This window comes from Lemur catta, chromosome 10 (genome assembly GCF_020740605.2).
Source record: "Lemur catta isolate mLemCat1 chromosome 10, mLemCat1.pri, whole genome shotgun sequence".
NCBI lineage: Eukaryota > Metazoa > Chordata > Mammalia > Primates > Lemuridae > Lemur > Lemur catta.
The window spans coordinates 15,021,894-15,038,967 of NC_059137.1; the positions used below are offsets into that span (position 1 = coordinate 15,021,894).

The window sequence follows — 17,074 nt, forward strand, 5'->3', positions numbered from 1 at the left end:
TGTACCTGGCACTGTTCTAGTTTCTGGGGATAAGACAACAAACAAAACAGACCTAAAAAAAAATCAGTCCTTCATGAAACTTACATTCTAATTGGGTATCAACAAACATGATAAATAAGTAAAATTTTGTGAATAGGTTGGTGATGACTGATAGGAAGAAAAGTAAGCAGGGAAAGGAGATACAGTGAGGGGTGGGTTGTAATTTTAGACAGGGTGTCTAGGCTTAAGCATCACTGAAGATGGTATTTGGGTCAAGACCTGAAAGGAGGTGAGGAAAAAAGTCCTGTGGCTATGTATAAGGGTGTTCCTGGTGGAGAAACAACAGGTGCAAATCATTTGAAGCATGAGCATGCCTGGCATCCAGTAATGACAAGGACGCCAGTGTGATTGCAGAGAAGTGAGATGAGGAGTAGAAAGTGAGGTGAGGGAAAGAAAGGGTGAAGAAGCACAGGCAGGTCATGTAGGACGTTAGAGTCATTACAGCGGCTATTTGGGGCTTCTGTATACAGTTGTGGGATGGATAATTCACCCAAGCGAGCAGGTGAATTGAGGCTAAAATCCAGCCTGTGCTCCAGTCCTCGAGCTGTGCGCCCTGGTTTAGGGCTGCTTCCACCCAAAGCAAGAGGTGCCTGTGTCTCATCCATGTCAAGGTGCTGTGGGGCCAGAGGGAGCCTAGAACTTTAGCTTCAGCTTTGAATGAGAAGGGAAGCCATTGGAGAATTTTAAGCAAAGGAGTACATGACCTGGATTTTATCCTATCAGGTTTGCTATAAAAGTATGTATTTTGTTTTGAATGAAGGTATTGCTTCCTACAGGTCAAGAGTAAAGAAATAGAAAGAGTAGCAGTGATCATTGGCATGATTGGGCACTTCTGAGCCCTCTCCTGCCTAAGGTTTTCTAAAAGTTTTATAAATCTTACTGAGGTTTATAACAATCTACAAAATTTGTATTCTGTCATCATTTGTTTAAAAATGACTAAATTTTAACATATACCTCAAAACCATTTGTATGATACTTCTAAAATAATATAAAAGAAATTATTGTGTATTGTGAGATATGGATCATAAAATCACAGAATTTAAGAGACAGAAGGGAACTTAATAATTCAAATAATGTTTGAGCTAGAAGTTTCTTTAAAAACCTAAACTAAACCCTTCGTTTTATTTATTTATTTATTTATTTTTCAAACCCTTCATTTCAAATACAGCAAATCGGAGTCTCTGAGAGGGAAAGAAAGTATCATGTCAAGGTCATACAAACAATGTAGTTATGAAATGTGAACATATACATCAAAATTTCCAAATATACATTACTGGCTTTTTAAAAAAAATGATTTCCAAATATGCATTACTGTTTTTTAAAAAATAATTTGTTCCAAGAAGAATTTGAGGTTACAAGTTTAAATTACTAAAGCAATAACAAATATAATTAGAACCTAATGTATGAAAAGTACTACATATGTGAAATTGTCTTTAGTGCTTTAAATTGGGAGGAGAGGCCGGGCATGGTAGCTCATGCCTGTAATCCCAGCACTCTGGGAGGCCGAGGTGGGGGGATCACTAGAGGCCAGGAGTTCAAGACCAGCCTGGGCAACATAGTGAGGTCCTATCTCTACAAAAAATTAAAAATAAATACATAAATAAATAGGAGATAATGAAAGACTGAACTAAGGCTTTGGGTATAATCTCATAATTTTCAGGATGTGAATTTTCGCCATTAGGGAGAAAGGTTTTCCAATTTATCTTTTCATGTCAGTAATAATAATAATCCTTTATATGTGCATGGTGTTTTTAGGTTTACAAAAACTATTACGTTTAGTATCTCATTTGAGTTTTACTGCAATGGAAGAAACTATTATCTATACTTTAGGTATTAGGAAACCAAGTCCCACTGAATTAAAGGAATTTGCCCAAGTTGACACAGTTAGGAGGAGAGACTAGAACTTGGGTTTACTAATTCTCAGTTTATTTCACTTTCCATTCTACTATACTACCTCTCCCCAGTACATATGGAATTTCTATGTTGACCTTTTTAAATATAGGTTGAGTATCCTTTATCTGAAATGCTTGGGACCAGAAGTGTTTTGGATTTCAGATATTTTCAGATTTTGGAATATTTGCATATACATAATGAGATTTCTTGGGGATTGGACCCAAGTCTAAAATTTGTTTATGTTTCCTACACACCTTATATACATAGCCTGAAGGTAATTTTGTACAGAATTTTAAAAAAATTTTGTGCATGAAACAAGTTTTGACTTTGTTTTAACTGCAACCCACCAGGTCAGGGTGGAATTTTCCACTTGTGACATCATGTTGGCACTCAGAAACTTTCAGATTTTGGAGGATTTTGGATTTTTGTATTAGGGTTGTTCAACATGTAAAGTCCAGTAGCACTGTATTAAGGGATCTTGTTTTTTATTGGTCTTGAGGAAGTTCTTCTTACACAGAGAGGTAAGTAACTTCTAGAAACTGGAAAGCCATAATATACCTGTTAGAATTCTTATGTCAAATTCACATTTTTGATCATATTAATGAATGTGATTTGTTGATGTTCAGGTAATCCACCCACGTATCGTTTTTGGAAAGACGATCTGCAACAAAAAGACAGCTCTGTACCTAATGCTGGTACAGCACGTATAGTGGAAACCACTGCCTACGCTTTACTCACCAGCCTGAGCTTGAAAGAAATGAATTATGTCAACCCAATCATCAAATGGCTATCTGAAGAACAGAGGCATGGAGGTGGCTTTTATTCAACCCAGGTAACATTTATTTGTCTCATTTCATCCTCCTGTAGATGTTTTTATTTGCTCCCAGACCATACATTCCACACTCACTCTGGCCTCTATGCTTTTGTCCACCAAATCATCATGCCACAGGTATGAATAAACATCCACAATCAAAGGACCCCCCAGAGGTTGTCTGCATTAATACCCTTATTATACAGAGGAGAGAATGAGCCCAGAGAGCTTCATGCAGGGAATTAGTGGCAGAGCCAAAATCAGAACTCATGTTTCCTGACTCTAAGCCCAGTACTTCCTGTATGATTCTTAATCACTGTGAAAGGCTAGCATGATTATCAGTGATTATGTCACCTCCTATGGAATAAATAATGGCTCCCATGTAGGTAAAGGTACTGATGTTTCCTCCCCACCAAAAACATAAATAAAAGGTGAGAGAAATACTGATTGATATTTAGCTATCTATCAGCTCATTGGAGTTGCAATAGCTTACAACTATTATGTAGTTGTATAACATACATCTATATCCAAAGTTTAGCTCAAATATTACCATCTTCCTTGCTTTCTGGATATTTAGATAATGATGGAATATATATATCTATATATATAAACTTTAGAGGTAGAAGAGTCCTTCAGTAGTAATTTAGTGATCATCTAATAGGTTTCATCTTGGGTACAACTGTGGGATTAGCAAAAAAGAGTGCTCTATTGATTAGTATTGGCTGCCATGAACATAGGCAGAGGAAGGAGCTATGTATTTAGCATCTCTGATCTAGTCATGTTTCCTGATTTTATAGATGAAGTAGATGAGGTCCAGAAAGATAAAGTTCATTCACTATCCCTTTAGCAAGTACTTGTTGAATAGCTACCATGTGTACCTCCTGAATGTAATGGACATTGTTTTTGTCAATTTTGTGCTGCTATAACAGAATACCAGAGATTGGTTAATCATAATGAATAGAAATTTATTAGCTCACGGTTCTGGAGGCTAGGAATTCTAAGATCAAAGGACAAGAATCTTGTGAGGGCCTTCTTGCTGTGTCATCCCATGGTAGAAGGTCAAAGAGAAGGTGAGGAAGAGAGACAAAGAGGCAGAGAGAGACCAAATGCATGCTTTTATAAGAAATCCAGACCTGCAAAAACAAACAAACGAACAAAACCCACTCCTGTGATAACAGCATTAATCCATTCATGAGGGTGGTGCCCCCATGACCCAGACACTTCCCAACACCACTGCATTGGGCATCTAGTTTCCAACACATGAACTTTGAGGGACACATTCAAACCATTGCAGACACCAAGAAAGAGATACAATTAATACCTACTTGCCCCATGAATCTTACATTATAATAGGGGAGGACAACAAAAACTGTAAATGAAAGGTATTACAAATTGAGGTGAGTGCTATAAAAGACAGAGGGGAACACTGAAACAGAATAATGTGAAAGGAGAGTTTATGGCCTCATTGGGGAGATATTTAAGCTGAGACAGAAGGATAAGAAAGAGATAATCATGCAAAGAGCCCGGAAGCATTCTGCAAAGAGTGGCTTGCCTGAGGTTACGTGCACAAGTATGAGAGGACCCAGATCTGAGGCCACACTTCCTTCCTGACTCTGCTAACAGCAGCATACTTATTGGGCGGGGGAGAGACCTCCTTTCCACCTCCTCAGTGGATCCTTTAACCAGTTCCACCAGTCAGACGGAGTTTCATCTCCAGACAGTGCTGCCCTACCCTCTCATAAAAAAGGGCATTTGTAAACAGGGAGTATATAAATAAGCTAAACATATTTTTGTGCCTTGTTGATTGTTGATAGGATACAATTAATGCCATCGAGGGCCTGACAGAATATTCACTCCTGATTAAAGAACTCCGCCTGAATATGGATATCAATGTCTCTTACAAGCACAAAGGTAACTTCCACCAATATAAGATGACAGAGAAGAATTTCCTTGGGAGGCCAGTGGAGGTAAATGATGAATTTTTTATAATATTTCACAGTTGGATGGGACCGTTGAAATCATCTATTCCACCCGTATTTTACAAGTGTATATATTCACTACTTATACATATGCTGAGTGCCTTCGAGGTCCTGAGCAGGGTGCCTGCGGTATCCTGGGCATGAGGGATCCAAAAGTAAAGCACAGAGAACCTATGTGCTGGGGAGAGATTGTCATTTAAATAGACAGTGAAAAATGAGAGTCTTGATGGGTACATGGAAATTACGGAGGGGGTTTCCTAATCCAGACTGGAGTCTGTTAGATATGTCCAGATATATGGGTCAAATCTGGAAGAATCAGAATGAATTATCCAGGTGAAGAAAAGGGAAGAAGCTTTCAGACACAGATAATAGGATACATAGTACAGCGGAAGAGTAAGAGAGAAGATGTGTTTGGGAGTCTGCCAGTGGTTTCTTTTGGCCCTGGTCATCCATGCAGACTATAGCCAGGGTGGAAGTAGCCTTTAGGTCCCCCAATTCCTTACGCCATGTGCTTTGCTACCATTGGAGTCTTCAAAGTTAAAACTGATGGCTTTTGAAAATTTCCCCAAGAAAAGGACACATTGGAAAAACTAGGCTCTATATTAATATTCACTGCCAGTATACAGCTGCTAATACATATTTTTCTAATTACCATGTTTGTATTATTTCAAGTATATTTAAATATACAAATAAGTGGAAATAGTCCTCACTGTCAACATCCTCCACAAGTTGATGTTTGTGAAAAGTAAATAAGCGTGACAAAATTTAATGCAAAAATTGCAAACCAGTGGCCCATAGTAAAAAATATATTTTACATATGTATGGATATGGATATAGACATAGACATAAATATATGGCAACATTTAAAGATCCAGAGGTTTCAAATAAAAATCTGATTCCCAACTTCCCTTCAAAAACCCAAACATGTGGTGACAGGGCTCCAGGCATTGGCATGCCTTCTTCAATTTGCTGCAATCCCCACAAGTCACATGACATCTGCATAGGCATTTATGCCCATTCTTGCTTTGTGCCTGGGCTTCTGCAGGCATTTGTGCTTGTGGTTCCTAGTTAAGGAATGTATCTCCCTTCCCTGGGAGCATTTAGAGTTCACCAGAGATTCACATTCTGAGACTAAGCTCTAAAGAGGAGCTCTTGATGTGAGAGGTAGGCCTATTTGAGGTAGCTGGAATTATTCTTTTCTAGAGGGGTAATGTTGTAAGGGCTGCTTGTCATCTTAAAATAACCTAAACCTCAGCCCAGGATGCTGCCTCCACGTGAAACCTGGGCTGTTACTAGCTAGTTTGAAATTCTTCACTCTAGTGTTTCCTGAATGTATGGGAAACTCTAGTTTAAATGAAGTTAAACAAGTTCTTTAATCTAAGATTCCCCTAATCTTTAATATGAATGTGAGTAAGTGAGGTGACTCTGGGGAGGAAAAGGTGCAGAGGCAGGGCACAGTGCACAGCATCTCCCAAACTTATTTGTCCACAGTTGCCTTTTCTCATGCAGCGTCTTAAGGCACTTGTTTTCCAGTGAATGTTGCTGTATTCCATCAGGAAGAACAAGAAAGTTGACCTATTTTCCTACATTTGCTAACATTTAAAGGAAGGATTGACAAACTTTAATGCACGCAGAATCCCTGTTGCATTGGCGTGCTGAGCAAAGGGAAGGGGAGGCTGCAGACTTGGAGTAAAGGAAAAGCCAACTCTTCGGGCCCTTTGCTCAAAATGATCTCTCCCATACTTTCCACAGATTAGGAAGCGTTTGGATGGGGGTGAGTTTCTCTGGAAAGGAGAATTATTCAACTCAGTTCATGTCTTCACTTTCCTCCTAGCAGACTGGGAATAGCATCAGCAACTAAGGATTTGGCAGGCTTGGGTAGAGTGCAAGAGGTTTGGGATAAAGTACCAGGGGTTTTGACAAACAAGGCGTAGTGACAAATGGGGAAGATGAACTATCAAGAGGTGGAAGAGAGGTGCAAAGGGGGAGATGGGAGAGAGTCAAAGATAGATTGCACCCACACTAGGGTTATGTGGAAGTTCCTTGTTCCTGGTGCTAATGAAAATGATCTTTGTTGGCACATAGAATGCTGATTCCTGAGTTACACACTGAAAGGAATTTATTCAGTTGGCAAAGGAGACGAAGATCCAGTTTTACCATAACCATATATAAGTGAAAATGTAACCAAAACTGACCTCTGACATGTTGGTTTTGTTGGCTCACTCAAGAGATCTCAGCCATCTTATTTACATGTACAAGGAAAGTGGGAAGTTCCAGCATTTTTCAGTGCCTACTATGGGCATAGCATTTTCAATGTCTTATCCATTTAATCTCACAAGATCTCTGAGAGGGGAGGCTGGTAGGTGTCAGCCCACTTTTTTCATTGTTCTATACTCCCTCCCTATTGGATGATAAAAGAAAGCATGGTTTCTCTACCCACCTTTCCAGGTGCCTCTCAATGATGACCTCATTGTCAGTACAGGATATAGCAGTGGCTTGGCTACGGTACATGTAAGTATTTAATTGAGAGCCAGTAAGGAGTTAGGTGTGCATTTGTACTAGGTAACATAAAAATCAGGCACTTTGCCACAAAGAAATCTGGGCTTGGGTAACCATGACTAAAGTAGTATTCATTTGTCTAATTCTTCCTAGCAATCTTTGTAACCGGCCTCACAATTTATTTTTGAAAACAACTATGTTAATCATCATATTTATACATTCTGTATATTTGTAGAAATTATATATATTTATATATAGATATATAATTTCATGATTATATATGTACCTATGTGTGTATATGTGTGTGTACATATATACATATATATTTTCTCTGTGGTTAGTAACATAGCCATATCTCATTTATCTAGCATCTTTAAGGATTGATGTATTATACATAAAGGCTTATATTTCTTTTAATTTAGCCACTTGGCAGTTGCAAACTTTTCTAAGCTGTTTATGTGTGTCCATGCAGTCTTAGACTGCATGGTTTGTGCATCATCATTCTACTGATGATTTTTATCATGCTCTTATCTTTAGCATACCTTTATTCCTTCAAGGACTGTTTATAAGATTGCATGGGGGTGTAGATTGTCCACTTTTCTGTCACTTCTGGTTGCTCTCGATGTACATACTTCTGGAAGCCCCCTGCACATCCATACACACCTAAAATTTGCTGTTGGCCATGACGGTGTGTGGGCTGGGAGAAACCTGCACTTCCTAGCCTTATAGTGCTATGTGTTAAATTAAAATGTACAGACTCATTTTAATTTAACAGGATGAGAGCCTTGGGAACTTTAGTGTAGAGTAAGGTGCTCAGATTTGACCACATGGGATTTGGACCAAGTTTCTGCCTTGTCAGAAGTCATTTTTTGCTTACTTTGGGCTTCTCAGCTACATTTCAGATTGTGTAGTTTGCTGACAGTCCAGCTGCTGGAAAAATGAGTCATTAACGTATACCATTTGTACTGGATTATGAAAATAATAGTTCAGGCATCCCATTTGCAGCAGCAGTACTGCCATGATACCTTTTTCACTTTCCCATTCTAAGTAGAATCTTCTTGTTTACTTGCCCCATTGTAGGTAAGAACTGTAGTTCACAAAACCAGTACCTCTGAGGAATTTTGCAGCTTTTATTTGAAAATTGATACCCAGGACATTGAAGGTAAAACAGCCTGATTTATATTGTAATTTTGGCTAAACATAAAGAATGTCAAGTAGAGAGCTTCCCTGATTAGGAAAAATGTGTTTGCTCAAAAAACAAAAATGTTTAATCGTATTCTTTAGCAGGTTAACATCCAAGTAAACATTACTGCCATTTATTACAATAGATGGAACTCTTTAATCATAGTTGGAAACTAAACTTAAAATAACAAAGCTAAATATATTCACTATTGATCAAGAAAGTGTTTTGACTACATTACTTTTAAAAGTGTCACTAACTGTAAAGCCACAGAAAGGTCTAATTCTAGAACCATGAATTTCTGTTACTTTTGTGTCAGCTTTCAGTTCAGGACCCTGAATTCTCTATTATCCTGCTAGTTTTCCATCCCTTAGCCTTTCTGTATTCCAAGAGGTCAGGCAAATGCACATTTCTCTGCCTCCACCTTTAATTTGGTCTCTCCAGTACTTATGGATTTTTATTTTAATTTCCTTTTTTTTTTCTGTTTAACCTGTAGTATTCAGATCCCTCGGCTGGTTGGCTCTCCCTTCTCAGTCCAAAATCAAGTCCACTTGCACACTCCATTCCGTTGCCTCCAGGGTCAGGGCAAGTGCTGCTGCCTCTGCCCTGTTGTCTTCTATTTGTGGCTCAGAGGCCTGTTCCTACAGAAAACTGCCCAACGACCAGCAAATCCAAGCATCTGCTCTTCCTCCCTCCAACACCTCCCAAACAAGTTACCAATACATATTTATCTTACATGACTTATTTAAACTATAAGTTCTTTGAGAACAGAGAACTGTTCTAATTATTTAAAGACTTGCCGGTATTGTCAGTAGCCTTGAATTCCTGTTAAAATTACCAAAAGTGTCAACTTCCAAATCATAAATCATTTTTAAGAGTGTTCAGAGAATTTCTCATTAATGATTCTATTCTGACAGGTTCCAAAACAGCTAAAAGCAGTTTACTCTCATATTTGTTTATGTGCTTGCTTGTTTGTTGTGTGTACCAGCATCCAGCTACAGAGGCTACAGTGACTCGGAGTATAAACGCATAGTAGCGTGTGCCAGGTGAGCCTGAGCCTGTTTCCACAAAGGGGAGTATAGAATTCAATGTCTCACTTTTGTTACACTATTATTTCTTTACATATTTTTGAATTTTATTATATCCAGAAGGTACAAAATCGTTCAATTTTTTAGAAAATGCAGACTAATAGATATTCTTAAATAGCTACTTACTATAAAAGAACAGCTTTGATTTTGCTCATATAGTTTTCTCTCCCATTTTTGTCTTCTGATTCAAACAGTGTAATAATAATTTTTCCCATCTTTCAGAAGAGTAGACATGTAATATAAGTATTTTAAATATAAAATGCAAAAGATTCTCTCATAAGCACTTCCTACTGTCTTACTTAGAAAAATTGCATTTATCCAGCAAAATCTCTGGCCATTATCAGATGTATAGTTTGGGAATATTTTTCCCCATTCTATGTTATTTATTTATTCTTTGGCTATTTCTTTTGCTGTGCAGAAGCTTTTTAGTTTAATTAAGCCCTATTTGTTTATTTTTGTTTTCGTTGCATTTGCTTTTGGGGTCCTAGTCATAAATTCTTTGCCTAGGCCAATGTCCAGAAGAGTTTTTCCTAGGTTTTCTTCTAGAATTTTTGTGGTTTATTCTCTTACATTTAAGTCTTTAATCCATCTTGAGTTAATTTTTGCATATGGTGAGAGATAGGGATCCAGTTTCATTCTTCTGCATATGGCTATCCAATTTTCCCAGCACCATTTATTGAATAGGGTGTCCTTTCCCCAGTGTTTGGTTTTATCTGCTTCATCAGAGAACAGTTGATTGTAGGTATATGGCTTTATTTCTGGATTCTCTGTTCTGTTCCATTGATCTATGTGTCTGTTTTTATACCAGCACCATGCTGTTTGGATTACCATAACGTTGTAGTATAATTTGAAGTCAGGTAATGTGATGCCTCCAATTTTGTTCTTTCTGCTTAGGATTGCTTTGGTTATTAGGGCTTTTTTTGGTTCCATATGAAATTTAGGATTCTTTTTTCTAATTCTGTGAAAAATGACTTTGGTATTGAGATAGGAATTGCATTGAATCTGTAGATTGTTTTGGGCAGTTTGGTCATTTTAGCAATATTGATTCTTCCAATCCATGAGCATAGAATATTTTTCCATCCATTTGTGTCATCTACATTGTTTATCAACAATGTTTTGTAGTTTTCCTTGTAGAGATCTTTCATCTCCTTGGTTAAATATATTCCTAAGTATTTTATTTTTTTGCAGCTATTGTAAATGGGATTGAGTTCTTGATTTGGTTCTCAGCTTGGTCATTATTGGTATATAGAAATGCTACTGACTTGTGTACATTGATTTTGGAACCTGAGACTTTACTGAATTCATTTATAAAATCTAGAAGTGTTTTGGAGGAGTCTTTAGGGTTTTCTAGGTATAATCTTATCTTCAGCAAATAGGAAAACCTCATTAAAAAGTGGTCAAATGACATGGGCAGACAATTTTCAAAAGGAAATATACAGACTAGGCACAGTGGCTCATGCCTGTAATCCCAGCATTTTGGGAGGCGAAGGCAGGAGGATCACTTGAAGCCAGGAGTTCAAGACCAGCTGGGCAATATAGTGAGATCCCATCTCTACAAAAAAATTAAAAAATTAGCCAGGGATGATGGCATACACCTATAGTCCTAGCTACTTGGGAGGTGAGATGGAAGGATCACTTGAGCTCAAGAGTTCGAGGTTGCAGTGAGCTATGATTATGCCACTGCACTCTAGCCTGGGAAAGAGAATGAGACCCTATCTCTTAAACACACACACACACACACACACACACACACAAATACACACACACACAAATGGCCAAAAAAGTATGAAAAAACTGCTTCACATCACTAATCATCAGAGAAATGCAAATTAAAACCACAATGAGACACCATCTTACTCTAGTCGGAATGGCCATTATTAAAAAGTCAAAAAGCAATAGATGTTGATGTGGATGTGGTGAAAAGGAAACAATTATACACTTGATGGGAATGTAAGTTAGTACAACCTCTATATAAAATAGTATAGAGATTCCTCAGAAAACTAAAAGTAGATCTACCATTTGATCCAACAATCCCACTGCTAGGTATCTACCTAAAGGAAAAGAAGTCATTATATCAAAAAGATACCTGCACTCATATGTTTATTACAGCACAATCCACAATATCAAAGACATGGAATCAACATAAGTGTCCATTAATCAATGAGTGGATAAAGAAAATATAGTATATATATATACCATGGAATATCACTCAGCCATAAAAAAGAATGAAATAATGTCTTTTGTAGCAACTTGGATAGAACTGGACACCATTATCCTAAGTGAAGTAACTCAGGAACAGAAAGTCAAATACCACATGTTCTCACGTATAAGTGGAAGCTAAGCTATGAGTACACACCATTGTACAGAGAGGAAAAATAGACATTGGAGACTCCAAGGATGGGAGGGTGGGAAGGAGGATGAAAAAGTAACCTATTGGATACAATGGACACTATCTCGGCGGTGGTTACACTAAAAGCCCAGACCTCACTGCTATACTATATATCCATGTAACAAAACTGTACTTGTATCCCCTAAATATATTGTAATTTTTCTAAAAAAGAAGGGCTCTCTGATAGTAGGTTGAGACACCTGCTGTGGGGTAGGCTCTTCCAGGAAGTATTCAAGTGACTTTTGGCAAGTCAGTTCACATCTCCAGTCCTCTTCTGTAAAGCAAGGATATTATACTACCTTATCTCAAAGTTTCTGCCCATTCTAATTGTCCACAACTCTGCTATATTAATACAGTAAAAAGTTCTTATTAAAAAACTCATTTGACTTCATTGACAGGAGGCCTAATTCCAGATTGTCAATATACAAAAGAAAGCAAGTAGAAATGTAATCTTATCTATTCTATCCTTTGGTTTTTACAAATTGGGGACAGAATGTTCCAAAAAGGCGGGTGGAATATCCTTTTGGCTCTGTGACACTGAAGTTAGGCTGGGTAAATTCCAAAAGTAACTGTGTAGTACTTATTCATGTAAGAAATTCTTTGCCTTCAAATATTCTCTCTCCTGATTAAAAAATGCCAGCTCACAGTTTCTATGTTCAGAGGGTCTCTTTCGTGCATTTAGCTTTTTACAACCTCTCTGTTGTATTCGTAAGAAAAGAAAAAAAGATTTCATTTCTCTAGCAACAAAATGCCTTTAGGGAAGATTGCTGGTTTTGGCAGCAGGCAAAGGCTTTTTGAAAGGAGGATTTCTGTTCCACCATTGAAACAGTCTCCATGGCAACTAGTCATCAAGGCTCCAGCAACCTTTTCATAGACAGGCTCCACTCGGGAGGCCCTTTTCCATCTCCTTGACAAAGTATTTGCATCTGTGAGCAAGAGTTCTCTGCTTCTACCCATCCAATTAGGGATATGCTCAGATGTCACATTGCAGATCCAATGTCTTATATTCTGTTCTAAATTGTTAACTGGGTGAAAAAGATTTTATGAGTCAGAGATTTTATAATACTTTTAAGTATTGTGGTAAAGATTACATTTAAAACTTCTAATAGGAACTGCTTTATAGATGCTCTATGAGGTGTGATTGAGGAAATGATATGCCCTGAAAACTAATTAACTCACATAATATTTCCTATTTTACTAATACTCACCCATGTAGGTGAGTTCGATTCTCTTTCCTCCTTATGAAGCTGCCTTCCCAGTTTCTTCCTTTTAATCCTGACTGCTTTTCCAAACTCCACTCTCAAGCATCTTGAGGTGAGGCTGGAACCTGAAATCAACTTTTACAGAACCACACTCCCTCTGTCCCACCCCTGCCCCTGCCCCACCAACCTGTCCCTATTTGAAGTACTCTAACTTTCCTTAATGGTCCCTGCCATCCAAAACCAAAGCCTTGGAATTATAAAGATAAATTTCAAACACAAGTTTATACTTCTTCACAGTTAATTTTACAAATAAGAAAATGAGCTTAGAAAGGGGAAATGATTTGTGGGAGTCTCTCAGCAGAACTGGGATAAAACCCAAGTTTCTGATTCCCCATTTCAGTGTTCTTTTCTCTCTCACAAAACAAAAACAAAAACAAAAACAAAAAAAACCCTCCCATTTTACCCTCTTTGCATTTCTGCTTAACTTTGCACTAGCATAATTCCTAGACAAAGAATAGTCCTTGAAACATTATTTTTTTAAATAAAGCATCTATTGTGGAAAATTTAGAAAATAGAGAAAAACATAGAAATGAAAAAGAATAATCACTTATAATCCCACCATCCAAAGAAAGTAACCATTAACATTTTAGTGTATTTTCTTCCAACTTTTCCTACACATATTTATTGAGTCTCTTTTCAATATACAGCAATTTTCTCCTGTGAATATGCTTCATTAGAAAAATAACTAGAGCAAGAATCAAAAGACCTGGATTCTTTTTTTTCCCCCAGAATATTAAGGGGGTACAAATGTTTTAGATTACATGAATCATTTTTGTAATGCTTGAGTCCTGGCTATAGGTGTGCCTATCACCCAAATAGTGTTCATAGCACCCGTTAGGTTGGTTTCTTTCCCTCCCTCTTCTCCTCTTCCCCCTGGTTTCTTTCCATGGAGTTTTACTTCCCTCTGTGCACATGTGTGCTTATCAGTTAGTTCCAATTTAATAGTGAGTACATGTGGTGTTTCTTTTTCCATTCTTGAGATACTTCACTTAGAAGAATGGTCTCCAGTTCCATCCAGATTGTTGCAAAAGGTATTAGGTATTAATTCATCTTTTTTATGGCTGAGCAGGACTCCATGGTTACATGGTATACATATACCACATTTTATTACTCCACTCATGAATTGATGGGCACTTGGGTCAATTCCATATCTTTGCAGTTGTGAATTGTGCTGCAATAAACATTTGAGTTCAGGTGTCTTTTAGGTTGAATGGCTTTTCCTTTGGGTAGGTACCCAGTAGTGCAATTGCTGAATCAAATGGTAGGCCTACTTTTAGTTCTTTGAGGCATCTCCATGCTGTTTTCCATAGAGGTTGTACTAATTGTTAGTCTTACCAAGAACATATAAGCGTCCCTTTCTCTCTGCACCCCCCAGCATCTATTGTTCTTGGACTTTTTAATACTGGGGTAAGGTAATATCTCATTGTGGTTTTAATTTGCATTTCCCTGATGACTAGTGACATTGAGCATTTTTCATATATTTCTTGGCCATTTGTCTTTCTTCTTTTGAGAAGCATCTGTTCATGTCTTTTGCCCACTTTTTAATAGAGTTGTTTGGTTTTTTATTGCTAATTTGCTTGAATTCTTTGTAAATTCTGGTTATTAGCCCTTTGTTGGATATATAGCTTATGAATATTTTCTCCCATTTTGTAGGTTGTCTGTTTGCTTTTTTGATTATTTCCTTAGCTATGCCAGAAGCTTTTTAATCAAATCCCATTTATTCATTTTTATTGTTGCCATGATTGCCACTGGGGTCTTTTTCATAAATTCTTTGCCTAGGCTGATATCTAGACGAGTTTTTCCTACAGTTTCCTCTAGAATTCTTATGGTTTCATGCCTTAAATCTAAGTCTTTTATTCATCTTTAATTAATTTTTGTGAGTGGTGAGAGGTAGGGGTCCTGTTTTATCCTTCTGCATGTGGCTATCCAATTTTCCCAGCACCATTTATTAAATAGGCTTCTTTTTCCCCAGGGTTTGTTGTCTGGTTTGCCAAAGATCAGCTTGTTGTAGGTAGATGATTTTATGTCTGGGTTCTCTGTTCTGTTCCATTGGTCTATGTCTCTATTTTTGTACCAACACCAGGCTGTTTGAGTTACTATAGCCTTGTAGTATATTTTGAAGTCTGGTAATGTGATGCCTTCAGATTTGTTCTTTTTGTGTAGAATTATTTTTTCCAGGTCTGTGAAGTATAACTTTGGTAACTTGATGGGGATTGTGTTGAATTTGTAAATCACTTTGGGTAGCATGGACATTTTAACAATGTTGATTCTACCTATCCATGAGCATGATATGTTTTTCCATTTGTTTGTATCCTCTGCAGTTTCATTACTCAGCATTTCATAGTTCTCCTTGTAAAGATCTTCCACCTCCTTGATTAAGTATATTCCTAGGTATTTTATTTTCTTTATAGCTATTGTGAATGTTACTGAGTCTTTGATTTGACTCTCAGCTTGACTGTTATTAGTATATAAAAATGCTACTGATTTATGTATATTGATTTTGTATCCTGAGACTTTGCTGAATTTATTTATCAATTCCAGGAGACTTTTTGTGGAATCTTTGGGTTTTTTTAGATACAAAATTATATCATCAGCGAAGAGCAAAAGTTTGACCTCTTTCCTGATTTGGATACCTTTAATATTTTTGTCTTGCCTGATTGCCGTGGCTAGGACTTTCAGCACTATGTTGAATAGGAGTGGTGACAGTGGGCATCCTTGTCTTGTTCCAGCTCTTAGGGGGAATGCTTTCAACTTTTCCCCATTCAGTATGATATTGGCTGTGGGTTTGTCATATGTGGCTTTTATAATTCTGAGATATGTTCCTTCTATACCTAGTTTGTTGAGGGTTTTTGTCATGAAAGGGTGCTGGATTTTGTCAAATTTTTTTTCTGCATTTAGTGAGATGATTATATGGTCTTTGTTTTTGCTTTTGTTTGTGTAGTGAATCACATTTATTGATTGACATATGTTGAACCATCCTTGCATCCCTGGGATGAAGCCCACCTAATACCTGGATTCGTGTGCAGCTCTGCATGAACTAGCCATGTGACCTTGAACCAGTGCCTTGCTCTCATCCTCATTTTCCCCAGCTAGTTAGCTTGGAGTGGATGACCTCTATGCTCCAGAATAGTAGTCCACTGAGATTACTGGTCAAGTGAGGAAAGAGAATAGATGACTCAAAGATCTCTTGCAACTCTAAAATTCAGAAATTTTAACCCATACAATGTAGAGAAGCAAATAAAGGGAAACCCAGATTCAAAAATTAGGCCTACTAAGGAATAGGGTCCTTTCTTAAATAATCTTATCCATTTATTTATTACATTTCCTAATCTCTTATGTATTTTAGCTATAAGCCTAGCACAGGAGAATCATCATCTGGATCCTCCCATGCAGTGATGGATATCTCTCTACCTACTGGAATCAATGCAAACCAAGATGACTTAAAAGCTGTAAGTGTTTTCTTTTAAATATTGTTATGAATGTTTGGTTTTCTTTTCTGAATTATTTTTTAGATAAATTTATTTCCTTTCATTTTAATATGCCACTTTCATAGAATTACCCAGAATATTCTTTCCAAAACAACAATCTACCTAAGTTTTGATTTATCAAAGTGAAATGGAAGCATATAGTTCCATGGCCCAAAAATGTGATCGCGTATGCTAACTGTTCAGACTCTTTCAAGAAGAGGCACTGCTCTTCAACTTCTTTGAGTAGTGGATCACAGCCCTGTGATTTAATATCTCATTAGCAGGTGAATGTATTTAAATAGAAAGATAATGAAATTAAATTCAATCTTTTCTCTTTCCTTCCTTAGCTTGTTGATGGGGTAGATCAACTATTAACTGATTACCAGATCAAAGATGGACATGTTATTTTGCAACTGAATTCAGTAAGCTCCACCTCCTACCATTTTTTCTTTATTGTTGCTATTCAA

At 37.3% G+C, this 17,074-nt stretch overlaps 1 protein-coding gene across 7 annotated transcripts in view; it reads left to right on the forward strand.

Annotated features, from left to right (window-relative positions):
* The window catches only part of C5 (complement C5), a 109,591-nt gene that overhangs the window by 60,214 nt on the left and 32,303 nt on the right, over positions 1-17,074 (forward strand). For all 7 annotated transcript variants that reach the window (XM_045563051.1, XM_045563049.1, XM_045563053.1 and 4 more), the window contains exons 29-35: positions 2,559-2,764; positions 4,558-4,710; positions 7,171-7,233; positions 8,302-8,383; positions 9,390-9,447; positions 16,487-16,589; positions 16,955-17,029. In XM_045563051.1, the coding sequence (XP_045419007.1) occupies positions 2,559-2,764; positions 4,558-4,710; positions 7,171-7,233; positions 8,302-8,383; positions 9,390-9,447; positions 16,487-16,589; positions 16,955-17,029 (740 nt within the window). The remainder of the gene's footprint in view (positions 1-2,558; positions 2,765-4,557; positions 4,711-7,170; positions 7,234-8,301; positions 8,384-9,389; positions 9,448-16,486; positions 16,590-16,954; positions 17,030-17,074) is intronic.